Genomic DNA, 18,183 nt, shown 5'->3' on the forward strand with positions numbered 1-18,183 from the left:
TGCATTCCCTTGGCATTGTTGCAGTAAGTTTAAATGCATAAACACCATCAGCTAGCTTGATCCTAGACACTACACTGCTTTGATTCTCCATGGATAAGTTATTAGTACCTAAGGAGAAGTACTCTTGAAGCTCTCTCTCTGTCAAAATAACATCTTCTGAATCTAAACGGACAGATTCCATGGATAAGTTATTAGTACCTAAGGAGAAGTACTCTTGAAGCTCTCTCTCTGTCAAAATAACATCTTCTGAATCAAAACGGACAGATAAAATTTTCAAAAAGCCAAAGCAAAGAATATCAATGACGTGCACCATGATGCTTGCGAGATGCAACATATTGACAAATGTCTGAAAATATATCAAGAAGGCCAACATCATTCTCACTTTTCGAGATATGAGTACTGATATTTTCCAGATATGATTGCATTTAAAAGCGAATATTTGCACCACTAGTATATGTCTTTTTCAAATAACTGAAGAATGATTACAATGCATTTAATGACTATATCTCCACTATATGCTTGTAAAATCAATTCATAGCATTTCAATGCATAATATACAAATAAAAATAAATACATATATAAATAATACGTAATATATAAATAATACATAATATAATATAAATAATAAATAATACATAATATAATCTAAATAATAAATAATACATAATATAATAGAGATTTATATATACCAATAGAGATATATATATATAATATAAATAATACTAATATAATATTATGTATTATTTATATTATATATATATATCTCTATTGGTATATATAAATCTCTATTATATTATGTATTATTTATTATTTATATTATATTATGTATTATTTATATATTATATATATAAATCTATGTATTTATCATCTTCCCAGTTCGCCGTCCAAGCTCTGCATCCGTCCAAGCTCTGCATCCGGCATCCGTCCATGCACTGCAACCGCCAAGCTCTCCGTTCCCAGGTAAGCTGCGGCCCCTTCCATCCCTTCCCACTCCCCTTAGCCCCTTGCCACCAAGGGCAAGAAAGCCCATACGCTGGCGTATGGGCTTTCTTGCCCTTGGTGGCAAGGGGCTAAGGGGATTATGTTGTTAGAAGAGGATGCAGTTGCTTGTTGTTTGCGTTTCCTGACTGCATGAACACCTTGGTGTGAAGAGGGCCGAGAGAAGGGCCGAGAGCTGAAAGAAGAGCCGAGAGCCGAAAGAAGAGCATGTATTTTAGCCTGTGGTGGGTCTTAGCCCCTTCCCACCAAGGGCAAGAAAGCCCATACGCTAGTGTATGGGCTTTCTTGCCCTTGGTGGGAAGGGGCTAAGACCCATATGAGATACATCCTAGACCCGCATGCTCATAGGTAAATTTGAGTGTTAATTTGGTTAACACTCAGAGTGTTCTTTTATACATGTGAATGGATAGGCTGATGCACAGTAATATATACAGTTGATATGAGTGGCTATTGAGAGTTTGGCATACATTACTCACCTAAGAGAACACTGTAAAGTCAAGGGCTTGCTGTTGGAATTAGGGTTGCAGGAATGCACACACAACTTCAAGAAGATGAAGAAGCTTGAGCACAACACAGTAGTGTATTATGAGTGCCAAAAATGAAAGATAACAAGCCCTAGAAGATAATGGGCGTATATACAATGCACGGGGGAAAAAACCTCCTAGTGAGGGAAAAAGTGCCCCGGCGGTCCTAAGTGTGTTCACACACATCACTACTATAATATGGTAACAAATCCCCCCTGGAGTGATGCGGTGAACAAGAGCTAGCACTCATGTATAGGGAAGTGTCTAGCTATGTGGACGAATCCACAAAAGGGAGTAAGCCCAAAGCTTTGCGAAAAGCTTCGAACTTCTCACGAGGCAGAGCCTTTGTGAAAGGGTCTGCAAGGTTATCCTGTGTTGGCACATAAGCCAAACTGATCTCTCCTGCAGAGAGTCTCTCCCTGACATAATGGTAGTGCACCTCAATGTGCTTCGTACGAGCATGGAACACTGGGTTCCGCGCAACTGCCAATGCGCTCTGACTGTCAGTGAAGATGGTGGTGGCAGATGGCTGCCCAACACCCAAATCAGCCATAAGGCGTCTGAGCCACACACACTCAACCGTAGCTGTGAAAGCTGCCCTGTACTCAGCTTCACAACTAGAAGTGGCCACAGTAGGCTGCTTCTTGCTCAACCATGATATGCATGAGCTTCCAAGCATGAAGCAAAAACCACTCGTGGACACGCGTGTGTCATAACAACCAGCCCAGTCAGAATCTGAAAAAGCATGTAAATCTGGCGGCAATGATCCCCCCTTGGGATAAAACAACCCAAGATGCCGAGTACCACTCAAATAGCGAAAGATACGCTTCACTGCCTGCCAATGCTTAATGCCTGGGCTATGCATAAATCTGCTCACCTGTGAGACTGCAAACTGAATGTCTGGCCTCGTAATGCATACATAAATGAGGCAACCAACAGCTGTCTGATAGAGTGTGACATCAAAGTGATCTCCAGCATCATGAAGACTCAACTTCAAACCTGTCTCCATTGGAGTAGCAATAGGCTTGCAGTCTTCAAGGCCAAATCTCCGCAACAATGTTTCAATATACTTTGTCTGACACAAAGCAATACCTCCATCACACTGCTTAAATTGTATCCCCAAATAATGATGCAAATGCCCCAAATCTGACATCTCAAAAGAGGCATTCAAATCAGCCTTAAAATCAGCAATATGACTCTCATTTGGTCCTGTGAGCAGCATGTCATCGACATAGAGAGCAATGATTAGATGTACACCATCCACACGTTTAGCATACAAAGTGCTTTCTGTTGGACTATTCTGAAACCCATGTGCAGTCAAATATGCATGTATTTTTTCATACCAAGCTCGTGGAGCTTGCTTTAAACCATATAAAGCCTTTTTTAACCTGCACACTTTGTTTTCCTGCCCTCTTTGAACAAAACCACGAGGCTGCGATACATACACCTCCTCATGCAAATCTCCATTTAAGAACGCAGTCTTTATGTCCAGCTGATGTACATTCCAACCATTATGAGCTGCTAATGCACAGATGCTACGAACAGTGGTCATACGACATGTGGGAGCAAAAGTCTCATCAAAATCAATGCCCTTCTCTTGAGCATAACCTTTTGCAACAAGCCTAGCCTTATGGCGATCCACTGTGCCATCAGGCTTACGCTTCAATTTGTATACCCACTTAGTGCCAATGGCCTTCTTGCCAGGGGGCAAGTCACATAAAGACCATGTACCATTCTTCATAATAGCATCGTATTCTGCTTGCATAGCAGCCATCCAATTTTCTGAACTTTGTGCCTCATCAAATGAAACAGGCTCACTTTCATCGCACATACTAGAAACAGCCAATGCATAACAATCTGACGCATAAGAGGCACCATGAGAGCCAGAACGAGTGCGACTAGTCAAAGGGGCATCCAACTTGCTGTCACGCAAAGTCTGCACCAGCCATCTAGGCATATTCCTAGAGCCTTCAATCTCTTGTCTCTCATCCTCAAGTGCATCATGCACATCTGCATCAGATATAGGCTGATCTGTGCCATCATTTAAAACCTGCATAGGCTGAAAAACTACCTCATGAGGTATTGCACTTGACTGTGCACCACTGAAAAGAGGCAACAATGTATCATAGACATCACGTGAGCTGATATCTGTCTCCTTAGTACATGAAACCAAGGGCTGAACTGCATCTTCCACAAATACAACATCACGACTAACCAAAATGCGCTTTGTCTGTGGATGATACAAACGATAGCCTTTGCTCTCAGCACTATATCCAACAAAAATACATTTGACAGCTTTGTCATCCAATTTTCTGCGATGTTGCACAGGCACTAATGCATATGCCAGGCAACCAAAAACACGTAAATGGCCAACAGATGGCTTGCGGCCATGCCAAGCCTCATATGGAGTGACAACCTGTAATGCTTTGGTGGGACACCTGTTTAGTACATAAGTGGCACACATGACAGCCTCAAGCCAAAAACCATGTGGTAGACTTTGACTCTTAACCATACATCTTGCCATTTCCATGAGAGACCTGTTTTTTCTCTCAGCCACACCATTTTGCTGTGGTGTATACGGCACTGTACATTGGTGTTTTATCCCACGCTCAGCCAGAAATGCATTAAATTCTGAAGACATATACTCCCCCCCTCGATCTGAACGGAGGGTGCCCATCTTACTTTCTGACACATTTTCAGCCATAACCAAAAACTGTTTGAAGCACAAAAACACTTCGGACTTTGCCTTCAAAGGATATACCCATGCATGCCTGGTAAAATCATCAATGAAAGTCACGAAGTAAAGGTAGTTTCCAAATGATGGAGTTTGCATGGGACCACAAACATCACTGTGAACAAGCTGTAATCTGCGTTCAGCTCTCACTGATCCATCTTTGGGAAAGGAAGCATGCTGCATTTTACCCAATATGCAGCCCTCACAAACATGCTTGACAGGTGCCTCAAGCTTAGGCAAAGAAGACACCATTTCAGATTTTTGCAGGCGCAGCAAACTTGCAAAATTCAGATGACCAAAACGTGCATGCCACAGTTTTGCATTTGAAATAGCCTGCGTATCCATAATAGCACATGCTGAATCCTCTACACATTTGCCATCCATATTGAGCTTATACAGCCCTCGACATAGTGAACCAGATGCTACAATGATGTCACCACAAGAGAGATCATGAACAGTACATCTGTCATCCACAAATTTTACAACCAAACCTGTTTTGGCAAATGCGGAAACTGACAGCAGATTCTTTTTGATCCCTGGCACATACAATGCATCAAAAAGTGTAAAGGTGTTGCCATTTGCAACATTCAGCACAATCTGTCCAACTCCTTTAACGGGATAAGAGGAGTTATTGGCACAAGTGACAGTATTCCCTGTGGGAGCAGACTCAAGGAAAGTGAATAAACTGCGCTGCGAGGTGATATGCTTAGTGGCACCACTGTCAAAGTACCATACATCTGAATCTACTGCAGACATACATGTGTCATGCAAAGATGGGTCATAACTGCACTGCGCATTGAATGCCCATTCTGTATCTAGCACAACATTAGCAGATTCATTGTTAGAAGGAGAGGCATCTGCAACAGCCATACCAGCCTCTTTCTTCTTAGCCTCTTTCGCAGCCAGCTTAGGACACGCTTTGATGACATGATCATTTCCCTTACAGTACTTGCAAAATGTCTTCTGTTTGTCACCCTTCTTCTCATCTTTGTCTTCCTTCTTTGGTTGCGCAGCATTTGCAGATTTCTGCTTACTAGAAGAAAAGCCAGCTTTACCTTTCCCGCTTCTCTGATTAGCAACGAAAGCTTGATCTGCGACACGCATAATATTCCTGTTTTGCCTTGACTGGTCTTCTTGCAGCAAAACAGAAACTAACTCCTCAAATGATAAGGCATTGGGATTGCCTTTCATCATCAAGCGAAGAGTGGAAGCAAAACCCTGATAAGAATCTGGTAGACCATTCAAAACAGTCTGCACAAGTGAACTGTCTGACAGGATTTCATCTGCAGAAATGAGCTGCTCTTTGAAATCCTTGATCTTTGTCAAAAAGCTATCCATAGAATCACCTTCGTTCATATGCTCACTCTCCAACTGTTTTCGGAGATAAGCAACACGAGCCTCATTTCTTGCCTGATACAATGTGGCAAGTACATCCCAAGCATCCTTAGAAGTCCTGCAGGAGCGAATATGTGGGATAATGGTACGTTTGACAGACAGCGCAATCAAGGCATGAGCCTGCGCATCTCTACCATCCCAACGAATCTGCTCTGCTGAAAGTGGTGGTTCTCGAACAGCTGCTACAGCACTTGTGCCTGCACCATCATCAACAGTACCTGTTTCTGATGTGTTTGCAGCATTCCCAGCCACAATAGGACGTGCATCAATACCCTGCACAATGTTCCATAACCCCTTTGCTACCAATACATGTCGCATCATATATGCCCACAATGGATAGTTGGTGCCATCCAACTTATCCTCAGCAGCCAACATGCGGAATACATCATTGTTGTCAGCCATGGCCAATGACTGTACTTCTAGATGTAAATGCTGTCTGTAAGAGGTAAACCTGTATAAAATCGACCTGTGCTATGTAGCACAGCCCAAAACAGACGAATGGGCACCTGTCCTGCAGATTTCAATCTTGACAGAAAATCTGCACAGTAGGACGATATTGCCTGCGCAGTACTTGGAATGCAAAAACGGAGGGCGAAATGACTTCAGATCAAAATTCTGAAACGAACAAGCCCTACGGGCTCTCCCACGGCATATACTAACCTGCAGACGCTCGTGAAACCTCGTCGCAATCGGAGGAGATGAAGCGGCAGGTGCCGGTGATGCTGCCCGGGAGGAGGAAGCCTGCTCTGATACCAATTGTTGGAATTAGGGTTGCAGGAATGCACACACAACTTCAAGAAGATGAAGAAGCTTGAGCACAACACAGTAGTGTATTATGAGTGCCAAAAATGAAAGATAACAAGCCCTAGAAGATAATGGGCGTATATACAATGCACGGGGGAAAAAACCTCCTAGTGAGGGAAAAAGTGCCCCGGCGGTCCTAAGTGTGTTCACACACATCACTACTATAATATGGTAACACTTGCGTGTATTGTAGGGGCTTGCATAGCATGTGTGGGTCTTAGCCCCTTCCCACCAAGGGCAAGAAAGCCCATACGCCAGCGTATGGGCTTTCTTGCCCTTGGTGGGAAGGGGCTAAGACCCATACATCCTAGCGCATACAGGTGGTGAGATAAATCCTAGACCCATACATCCTAGCGCATAGGGAGGCGATGCCTCATAAAGGCGAAGATGTGTTGTTAAGCCATGAGTGATAATGGATGCTGAATGGATAATTCGTGGAGTTTCTTTGTTGGGAGATTTATGGGAGAATTAGAAATGGACATGGGGAGAAAATTAGTTGCAAAAAATCCCTCTTAAACAGGGTTGTTTTTGTGTATTTCAAGTCTTCATTTTGGAAGGTATTTCCAGAGATTTTTGTATACCGTAATACCTAGCTATATGCCTTGATGTGAAGATAGTTGGAAGAGTCAGCCACGGGCTTTGGTGATGCATTACTCAGCCCGATGTCATTACAAAAGTCAACAGTTGACTGCAGATCCGCATGCTCATCATAGGCAAATTTGAGTGTTAATTTGGTTAACTCAGAGTGTTCTTTTATACATGTGAATGGATAGGCTGATGCACAGTTATATATACAGTTGATATGAGTGGCTGCTGAGAGTTTGGTATACATTACTGACCTAAGAGAAGACTGTAAAGTCAAGGGCTTGCGTGTATTGTAGGGGCTTGCATAGCATGTGTGGGTCTTAGCTCCTTCCCACCAAGGGCAAGAAAGCCCATACGCCAGCGTATGGGCTTTCTTGACCTTGGTGGGAAGGAGCTAGGACCCATACATCCTAGATCTCAAAGGCAGTAATGCTCTTCCATCTCGGCCTCCGTCACCACTCTTGGGTGGTGAGATAAGACATGGATCTGCCCCTAGCGATCTGCACGGCTGAGGGATTAGTGAGTCTAGAGAAGTACAAGGCTGTTTAGTTTTGTCTGTGGGTCTTAGCTCCTTCCCACCAAGGGCAAGAAAGCCCATACGCCAGCGTATGGGCTTTATTGCCTTCCCTGTGCTCCATATGAGTTCATTATCATCAAAGGCCTACATCAAGATGCACCGAAGGCTGCAGAGGCTACCATCCCCACATTGCAAGAGCAACTCGAAGATGTTGAGGCATGTGCAGCCTAGCCTCCATCCACTTCCTCGGCTCCCTCCTCCACCACATTAGAGTAGAAGGTGGATGCCTTAATGGACACAACATCTCTCTCTTGTTGATGTAAGTGAAGAGTTTGATGTTCATACTCATTGTGGGTTGCCTCTTCTATTTACTAGCAACAAAAACCACGTGGATATTCAATGTCTAGTTTCAATTTTACTTGCAAATTTATGCATTGGCCAAGCACAAAATAGAAGCACAAAATACTAAGGGCATGGTTTCTTGCCCTTGGTGGCAAGTTGCTAAGGCCACAGATAATGAGACCTTAGCCCCTTGCCACTAATCTTATGATAGGTAAATTTATTAGGAGTGAGTAGAAGAGTTTAGGATGCTTGCCACAATGACCATGATCTTGATTACCTCATGGCCATTTTGTGGCCATGATCTTAATTTTTTAAAATTTTAGGGAATAATCATGCCTCCACGAAAGAGACAACAAGCAAAAAAACATAGGGAGTTCGGGTCTCTTACAGTAAGATTTTACATTCAATTGTTGCAGCTTTGATTTCTTGATATTTCCGTGTGAACTAATGATTTAGAATTCAGCCAACGAGCAAGGAGAAAGGAGTGTGTGCATCTAGTCCTACAGCAGATGAGAGTGGTAGCGATGATTTCTCTCCTATCCAGGTTCTTGTTTGTATGCTTTTTCTAGGGTATATTTTATGTTAAATATATTGAGTTTGCCAGTTTCTAAGTTCTATGTTTCAGATGTTGTTTGTTTTGTGTTTGATTAATGTCTTCCTAGGTTTCTAAAAGAAGACATAAAGAACAAGTATTGTATCAACCCGCTAGTAGCACTATGCAGTCCATGTGTAGTGAGAAAAAAAAAGGAAGGAGAAAATGAGGTGGTGGAAATTATGAAAGGTGGAGATGTATTGGCTAAATGCAAGGTTTTAGATGTTTCAAGGTGCCCACCCATTCCCCTTTGTAGGATGTTTCCATACCCTAGGGTTCGAGGTTTGAGAAGCGACACTTCGCTACTCAAAATAGCCTTAGAGGGTGAAACTTACTGTCCAGAGAAGGGTATTTTCATTGTCTCTGTTATCTCCCCTTGTGGTGTTGCAATTCTGGTGACAAGTGAGATGAGGGCTTCATGGGATGCCCACTAGCAGGCTATAGATAAAGAGTTTGAGAATGAGTTGAGAACCAAGAAGGGGTTGTCTTTTCTTTCCAATAAAATGTTCTATGTGTGGGAGGGGAACAATCGCACAGTGGCTTGGATGGAGCTCATTACAGAGAAATATAAAGATGATAAAGAATGGCATTTGAGGGTCTTTAGCACTGTTGTTGATCCAACTAGACTCAGTGAAGTCTCCTTGCTTGCTGGCTTTCTTTGCATGAATGAGTAAGTTCCTCTCAAAACACAATGCGCATGTGATCCTTCTCATTAAATGCATTTGTATTAAATTTTTATTCTTTTGGAAGCTTGAATGAGCATGCAGTCATAGTCACAAATTTGAAGGATACATTGGTCAATGCTGCAAATATTTGTGTGTCACATTAAATCCTATTTGCGAGAGCAACCTGCTAATGTGGCTAAAACCTTGGAAGCCAAAGAGAAGCTTGAATCAAAGACTTCACCCCCATGGTATCTGCTAGCTAGAGAGGATTTGGCCCAGCTTGTTTACCAGGTAGATATATATTTGGGCTCTTTCTTGTTATGAGAGGATTAGAAAGTATGGTATGCAATGATTTCCCCAAAATTTTTTAGGTTGAGTTTCAAACGGAAGTAAGGACCAAAGTAGCTGAAGTGACAAAAGGTCTAAGTACGGAGGAGAGGGCTTTAAAAGAAAAGGAGATCTCCACTGAGTTGCGACGAAAGTACACTGATCGTATGCAAAAAGTATTGCAATGTTTGATTTGTTTAAAATTATTATTGTTGTGTTTGTCTCCTACTAATATGAAATGGTTTTGGTGTATTTATTAGGTTTTGAATATTATTAATCCATCCCTTGGCAAGGAATGGAGAGAAACTTTGTTTTCTCTTCAATTTGATGGAACGGACACCATTGTGGGTATTGAAAAGTTGAATTTGATAGCAATCTCTTCTGTCAGTGCGTGCGGAGAAAAAGATAACTTGGTTGAGATTGCTTGAGAGTTCAAGATCTGTTCGCAATACCCATGGTATGCCATCAACAAACACAGAGTTCAGAGCGTAAGAGTTTTTCACTTTTCTAGCTTTATCTCTATGCTTCATAGAAAAAAATTGTCTTCGCTTTGCATGTTTTCGTGCCTTTCATTATTTCTATCATTGCAGGTGGTTGTCAAGGGAACTGTTGCTGGACATGATAGAAGAGAATGCACTTCGTTCTTTGGAGCAAGAGATAAGAATAGCAGCTACCACAGAGCATCCAATTAATTTGCCCGATGAGCCATCTCTTCATGATTACTTTGCATCCATACGATATGAGGGTAGAAAATATATTTTTGGCAACATTAAGAAAACTGGTGCTAAAGAAAAGTCCAAAAAAAAGAGGGTCAACCTATTCAGTCCCATCTTGATGCAGCCGCTTTTGTCGGTTGCTCTATCGGTTGGTTTTCTATTTTAATGCCTTTTGTTTGACATTGCAGTTTGTAGTTTGTGTTGGCTTGGATAAATTATCTTTGAATATTCCAGGTATTTTTTGCACTTGAGAGACCTCAAGCTGCTTGTTGATTTGCCCAAGGCTTGTAAAACATGGGTGGATATCACTAGCAAAGAGTCCACTATGTATGAGGAGAATATGATTGCTCTCTCACCTTTTGAGATTGAGACATGCCCTTGGTGGATTGACATGCCCTCGCCCCATGTATTGCCAAGTGAGAAAGCTAAGTTTGAGGAATGGCAAAAATCAAAGGGAAAGGGAAAGGGTGCAAGTGGTGGCTGTCTGAGTCAAGGTAAAGTGGCTTCCACAACTGTCTCCTCTCTTTCCTTAAGCTTTACTTTTCTAACAAAGAAGTGGTTTTGAAGGTGATCAAATAAGGGGCAAGGAAGCGCAAAGGGGTGAGCATGCCCAAAGAGGCAAGCAAGCTCAAAAGGGCGCTCACATTAGTGAGACACAGAGTACATGGGACTTTTGCTTAATTCACTTTGCATATTCATGTCTAGCTATCTATGTTGGATACTTTATATACCTTCCTTGTAAAATAAAGATTTATGTTTCTTTGTTTGTTTTGTTTTAGATCGTGAAATTTTTGTTGGATGACAATTCACCACCACTTGATGTTGGTATGCATGGTAGCTTTCATAGTGGTATACTTCTTTTTATGGATATACGCAAGTCGATTGTTTTGTATGTTATGCTTGTTGTTCATTCATTATACTTGCCGTGATTATTTAGGTCCATCCTCACGTCCTAGACCACCATCACACTCTTGTCCATACAAGGGGGGGCTTCTTTGGATCGCTCTATCTTTTCATTTGGATGTGGAGATTATATTTCTATGGGTAAGGATTTTGCATCCTCTATTAGGAATGAGGATTATGCAAAGATCCATACATTTTTTTCTGAAAACAATAAATTGGGGGTGGAGTATAAGAAAAAGAAAAAGACGGTGGCATGGGCTGCTGACTTTGTGCTCTTGGATCTTCCCATGGACTCTGCACATGGACGAGACGGTGTTCCATTGTGGAACAAGGTGTCGGAGGATCATATTCGGCATGGGCTTGGAGTGGCAGCAGCTTGTTTGGCGGACTCAGGATGGGTTGTTTGTCTTGCCTCCATTTCAGGTGATTCTTTCAGTCAGAAATATGTAAATAGGATTGTTAGGTACTTGTGAATAAGATTGTTAGGTAATTGTCAATGTTTAAAATGTATTTCTTTCTGTCAGGGGACGCTCCCTCGTGGGTGGAGAAATATGCCCCACGGTGTGAGCTGGAGATTGTGCGTAGATTCATAGTTGAGGACTTAGCCTTCATGGATGAGGTTACGATTGAGGGTATTGCCGTAGAGGTATTTGACATGGTTATTGACACTTAGTTTTCTTGGTGCTTTGTTGGTCTTGATTAGTTTGTGACATGTCTCTATTTTTTATCATTATTGTGTGATAGATGGATGCCTTCTACTTGTACATGCTACGACGTCGAGGCTACATGGCCTCTTTACGTCTTCAGGAGAGTGCCACATTACGACATGATCATGGTGTGTAGTTCTCGCGGCATGTCATTCGTCACTATATTTGCCAGATACTGCGAGGGTACTGGAGGAGGCTGGCGAGGAGGCACATTTGAGATCAGGTGTGCAGCGGAGTGTCAGATTTGTGCGATGCTTTCTAGAGGCTCTTTGTCCTCCCGGAGGATTGGCTTTGGAGATGGGTAGTGGTACAACCCCTTTGATGCGTGCATGCATCGCATCTGGCTGCCCCTGTTATTCTTTTGATAGTGACCCTGACATTGTTGGTCGCATTCTACAACCTTTGGTAGAGGGACCTTCTGCAGGTACTAGAGATCAGTCCAGCTCAGACGAGGAGATTTCAGAGAGTGACCCAGTGGATGATGCATATGGCTGCCCTTTTTATTAGTATGGTTACTACTATTGACTTATGTTTTGTCATGGTTTGTTAAGGTTACTACTATTGACTTATTTTTTGTCGTCATGGTTTGTTAAGGTTACTACTATTGACTTATTTAGGACATTATATGCACTCTAGGAGGAGGATATGCTTTTCTGTGTGAGTTATTGACTTATTTTTTGTCGTCATGGTTTGTTAAGGTTACTACTATTGACTTATTTAAGGTTACTACTATTGACTTATTTAGGACATTATATGCACTCTAGGAGGAGGATATGCTTTTCTGTGTGAGTTTTTGCCATGTGCTTTGAAATATTAATGAAATGCGGTTTATAAAATTCTTATTGTAGTGTACTACCATGTTATGTGGAGGAAGTTGCAAGGGAGATGAGCAAGGATGCCTCCTATGATACAATCAAGACAAAAACCAATAAAGGGAGAAGAGTGGGATGTTGTTTTGTAGATGATGAGTGTGGAGAAGAGAGGGTGTGAAGTGTATTGAGCTTTTGGTGTTGTGTTAAGACAATGACTATTGTGCTAAGACTATGAGTATTGTATGGGTTGGTTTCTCAAGTTTGATAACCTCGGGTCTTTTAATCTCTATCATATGGTTTAATTATCAAATTTGAGCATGCATGGAGTGTTTTTTTATCGCTTCAAGTCGTGGTGTTGTAAGGTTTAAGAGTTTTCAATAAACAAGTAGAGTAGATAAGAGGTGTGATTTTGGTTCTATAGTGGTTGAATTCTATCACTTCTCTTCGTGTTGTTCCTTTTTACTGCTCCGCTCGGTCTTTGCATGCTCGGTTTCTATCTCTGCTCGGTTCATGCATGCTCGGTTTAAAGTTAAACTCCTCCTTGGAAGGAGCAAGATCTGTACATGGGAGGCAACGATGCCAGAAGACCCATTGGACTCGGCAACGATGCCAAATATATTGGACTTCGCAGTCAGGCGATCATTGCAACAAGATGGCCTAGATGATTGTATTGGATTTCATAGTTGGGCAATCATTTCAACCAGATGGCCGAGATGACTGAATTGGATTTCATGGTCGGGCGATCAATGTGACCAGCTAGCCCAGATGACTATTTATGAACTCTCGGGTGGTCCTAGGAGACCAGATGGCCTTGAGGGAAGTCTGAGCGGTCCTAGTGACCAAATGGCTCAGTACGGTTTCGATGAAACCAAACAAATAATCCATGAACAAGAGGATCATTACTTGCACATTGCATATTGATGTATGTTTGAATTTCATTGACTTTGTGTGTTGTTTTTGATGCGTGGACAATGCTTGGATTTATGGCATGTGATAGTCCACTGGGCTCCAGACTACCTGGCGGCCCAGTACACCTGGAACACCCACTAGTAGATGCGAATAATGCATACTTGTTTGTTGACTAGCTTGTGTCTAGTTTTTGTAGAAGGTGAGTATGCATTTATTGTTAAAATGCAAGCAAAGTGATGAGCTATGGTGGATCAAATGCAAGAATCAACCTTGATTAGCAAAGTAATTAGATGATTAAGATAAGATTAGTGAGCAATTAACTGATAGCTTAATGTAGGCATGGATACTCAAAAACTAGCAAATACTCATTAGGCCAATGTCTCAATTTATAAAGTTTACATCCACAAGATGCCAAGCATCTAATCCCAATGATCTCTCCTTGATTCACTCCACCTCTTTTGCTTGATTCTCTCCACCTCTTCACTTTTCCCAGAATATCTCCACACATCCTAGAACTTCTCATGCTACCCTTTATTCTCTCCCAGTAGATACCTCTCACCTTTTCACTGCTTCTCACTCATTTTACAGACTCTCTTTTATAGCCTCTTGCTAAGGGCTTGTTCCCGCACACACCCACTCACTTGTATATTTCAACATCTCCCCTCAAGTGAATAATCCTAGCACACGTGGACCCTATACCAAGTTTCCCTCTTACTTGGTAGCCCGCGACCAGTGCCTCAAGTCCCTAACTCATAGTCCTTGACACTCTCTCTCTCTATGTGTCATCCAAGGCTTGGTAGCCCGCGACCAGTGCCTCAAGTCCCTAACTCATAGTCCTTGACACTCTCTCTCTCTCTATGTGTCATCCAAGGCTTACTATAAGTGCCCGTGACCTTGACTAAAGTGCTCACACATACATCTACCACATGGCCTACATCATCGGTGGCTCAAAGGTGGTTTTACTCTGTTGGGGCAGGTTACATTGGGTTGTGGGGTTTCTCTCTCTCTTCCTTACAGATTTTCACATGGCTCCTCACTTCTTGGAGCCCACATCTTCTCTTGTCTTTAGTCTTCAGTCTTCAGTCTTCTTGTTGTGGCAGCTTCTCTTCACTCACACATCCATGTCTTCCTTCAATGCTTCGTCTAGCTCTTCTTCTTGGTGTTAATCCTCCTCTTGAAAAGAGATGTTCTTCTTCTTTCATGGCTGGGGCCACAAGCTTGACCTTCAGTTGCTCCATGTGAGCAATATATTTCAATGTATGGTTGACAGCTCTTTTGTGCTTTTGATGTTTATCTTGTGTCATTTTTTTAATTATGCAATGCAAACCCAAATTTATGTAGGAGGTCTTACCTCTTGCCTTATTCTGGAACAAGGGTAGTGTCAGATCCCATTTTTACAATGATGTAATCACCCATGTGTGCCCAATACATAATGCATATAGCATTCATTCTTATGCACATTCCCAAATGCAACACTGGCTATGACTAACTTGAATTTGAGTGTGATTTGTAGGCATTAACCAAGGGAAAATGCAAGATGATGATTACAACAGATTTATCAGCATAAATTCACCATAAGATCAAGTGTAGGTGATTCTGTACTGAGTGGTTGGAGTATCAAACCATCTCCGAATTGCAATTTGAAGTTATAGGGATTTGTATCAGACACCCAATGGTAAATTTGAACCCTCAATTGTACCAAAATACAGTGACTAGTGCTGATTAATCTAGTGGAGGATTAAGCCAAGAAATAAAATATTTGACCAAACATTAAATGCTTAATCTCTGTTTTACCAAAGTCACTTGCAAATTTGATGTAGGGCTTGATGCCACTTCTCCTTGAGGAATTTCACAAATCTGACATCACTAGTATGTTCAGAGCATCCAAAAACCCCTTGGGCTAGCTCCTTTGCTCCCAATTCCAGGTAGTGAAGACAATTTTGTAGATTTACTCAGAAAAAGGCGCTGGCGATTTTGCAGATTTCTGCAGCTCCGACGATGGTTTGAAGATATGAGTAGATGAGCTGATGCGTGGAAGGGTTAGCTATATGTGGCTAGTAGCTTGTTGCCTAATGTTAAGCCTGGAGGGAGATCAAGCCCCTCCACCAACTGGAGGTGCAGAGAGCTTGTTGAAAAAGGCTAAAAAAGTGATTATCTCTTAATTCTAATTATAATAAGATGATTAGCAAGATAATAAGCTCATAAATTGGATGGATCCTAAGCTCATAAATTGGATGGATCCTAAGCTAGGCTCTGATACCATGTTAAAATGCAAGCAAAGTGATGAGCTATTGTGGATCAAATGCAAGAATCAACATCATTAGCAAAGTGATTAGACGATGATTAAGATAAGATTAGTGAGCAATTAACTGATAGCTTAATGTAGGCATGGATACTCAAAAACCAGCAAATACTCATTAGATCAATGCCTCAATTTATATAGTTTACATCCACAAGATGCCAAGCATCTAATCCCACTGATCTCTCCTTGATTCACTCCACCTCTTTTGCTTGATTCTCTCCCACCTCTTCACTTTTCCCAGAATATCTCCACACATCCTAGAACTTCTCATGGTACCCTTCATTCTCTCGTAGTAGATACCTCTCCCCTTTTCACTGCTTCTTCTCACTCATTTACAGACTCTCTTTTATAGCCTCTTGCTAAGGGCTTGTTCCCGTACACACCCATTCACTTGTATATTTCAACATTTATTATTATCTAACCCCTGCTACATTAATATTATATCTAACCCCTGCTTATTACAAGCTATGAAAAACATGTACCATCAAGAACAAGGACATCAATCAAAGAAAGGCATAAAGTTGTTGCCAGAGGAGCAAAAGACACCACATATATGAGGAAAGACCAGATGCATAAGAGCACCGGCGGATGGGGCTAGTACACGATCATATCTATGCCACACTTGAGGACAACTGTGATGTAAGAGGGAGGGAATGTAACTATTTGGGCCTCCATGCTCTTTTCACATGATAGAACTCATGCTCGAATAAATGGATAGGATGATGGACACATGGAAAAAGCACTCGTTTAGGTCAAAAAGTAGGCAAAAGCAGAAGTCAAACTTTGTTGACCAAAAAGTTGAGGACACCGTTGAAAAGAGGGCATCGAACTGGATCAAAAATTTTAAAGTCACTTGTGGGTCATCCTCGTGGTGAGTTCGACATCAGTTATCTTGTGACTTGACATTGACCTCAGCCCGATCTCGACATCGACACCTTTGTTTGATATTGTATTCATTTGTTGTATTGGTCCGGCTTGGAGAAGCCCGTGGATTGTTCCTCCTGAAGGGGGCAGGGCCTGTTCCTACTTAGCGTGTACTATGTGAAACCCCTATTCCCATCTTTCTCTCCCCTTCTCTCTCTCTATCTTTATCTCTCATACACGTGGTTGCATGTCACTGCATGCTCTGTTGGGTTTAGAGTATCACACAAAGATGAGAAAGTTTCGGACAATTTGGCGAGGAGCTGATGAACAAAGTCTTCATCAGTAGCCTTGTCACGTGTACACCCAAAAGGTGTACAAGTGACATGGCATATCAGAGCATTCATAAGCATTTAGCAGATAGCATTCAATATTATCAAGTATTATTCAGGCATTTACAGGAGTACCCAAGCATATAGCACCAGCATGAGCATTAGTGTAGGGGGACTCTTAGAGCACCTATAGCAGGTACATTAGGCATCATAAGAAGTTAGGGCATGTTGTGACTAGCCAACAGCAGTTAAAGGTAGCCAAGAGCAGTCATCAATGGCAGTCAAGAGCCTATTTAGGCATTTATTGTAGTTGTGAGCCTGGCCGACAGCAAACCTGCCCAACCAACAACATCCACTCATATATAAAGCATCGCATCATTTCAGTCATAAATCATCTAAGCATCTCATCTCTTCTCAGCATTTCCTATCTAGGGAGCAAGGAGAATTAGTAGATCAATATATTCAGCATTCAGTTAGAAGCATTCAGTTTGGTCATCTCCTGCCTCCTACATAGAGAGGAAAGCCGGCATCCAAGGGTGGACCTTAGCATTGGAGAAGGAATCAGTCATCATCATCAGCATTCAACATATCTCTCTCATTTTAAGAAGGATATTCAGCATAGATTTATTCATAGATCTTCATTGTAATCATTGCATTTAATATAGCTGCATTGCATTACATTGACACCATAGTCTATCTCTTATGCATCATTAAGTGAAGTTTAGTTAAGCCTAAGGTTTTTTTATGACGATCAATCCCTCGCATGTCACAAGCCTTGCTCCCCAAAGAGACCAACTGCTTCTGGATGGTAGCATACTCCACAATGGAATCCGTGATGTTGGTAGTATCGAAGATCTTTAGGTTGGCAAACTCATTCTCCAAAGGCAATCTTCTGAGTAAAGTTCTCTCTATGATACCTCCTTTGAATGGCATCCCACAATTCTTATGCAGTCTCATCATCATTGTCATCAAATTGATGAGCAACAAATGGTTTAACGTTGAAGATGATACCCAAGCATCCTTATCAAGCCAAGCATCAATCTCAGCCCAAGGAGACGTTGCAGTTGTTTGGGCATCAGCCCCATCGACAACAATACCCCATAGCCGATGATACAGGAGCAAAGTTCATCTGTAAAGACCAATCAAGGTAGTTGTTC

General features: G+C 41.9%; 1 protein-coding gene across 8 annotated transcripts; it reads left to right on the forward strand.

Annotated features, from left to right (window-relative positions):
• Window positions 1–863: 863 nt before the first annotated feature.
• LOC147627200 (uncharacterized) lies at window positions 864–12,830 on the forward strand. Of its 8 annotated transcripts, XM_086815849.1 has the most exons (14): window positions 872–960; window positions 8,224–8,289; window positions 8,364–8,444; window positions 8,563–9,448; window positions 9,529–9,660; window positions 9,745–9,972; window positions 10,075–10,348; window positions 10,435–10,694; window positions 10,768–10,860; window positions 11,138–11,244; window positions 11,436–11,526; window positions 11,628–11,749; window positions 11,848–12,316; window positions 12,659–12,830. In XM_086815849.1, exons 8-13 carry the CDS (start codon window positions 10,526–10,528, stop codon window positions 11,944–11,946), a joined length of 681 nt encoding a protein of 226 aa, XP_086671975.1. In that variant the 5' UTR covers window positions 872–960; window positions 8,224–8,289; window positions 8,364–8,444; window positions 8,563–9,448; window positions 9,529–9,660; window positions 9,745–9,972; window positions 10,075–10,348; window positions 10,435–10,525; the 3' UTR covers window positions 11,947–12,316; window positions 12,659–12,830. The 8 variants fall into 8 exon arrangements, with proteins under 8 accessions (XP_086671978.1, XP_086671979.1, XP_086671971.1 ...); XM_086815852.1 differs by adding an exon at window positions 10,980–11,049 and having other exon boundaries at window positions 864–960; window positions 8,224–9,448; window positions 12,659–12,823; XM_086815853.1 differs by adding an exon at window positions 10,980–11,025 and having other exon boundaries at window positions 864–960; window positions 8,224–9,448; window positions 12,659–12,823.
• The last annotated feature ends 5,353 nt before the right edge of the window (window positions 12,831–18,183 follow it).

The sequence above is a fragment of the Cibotium barometz genome, chromosome 21 (assembly GCF_041138505.1).
Source record: "Cibotium barometz isolate CiBa-2024 chromosome 21, ASM4113850v1, whole genome shotgun sequence".
NCBI lineage: Eukaryota > Viridiplantae > Streptophyta > Polypodiopsida > Cyatheales > Cibotiaceae > Cibotium > Cibotium barometz.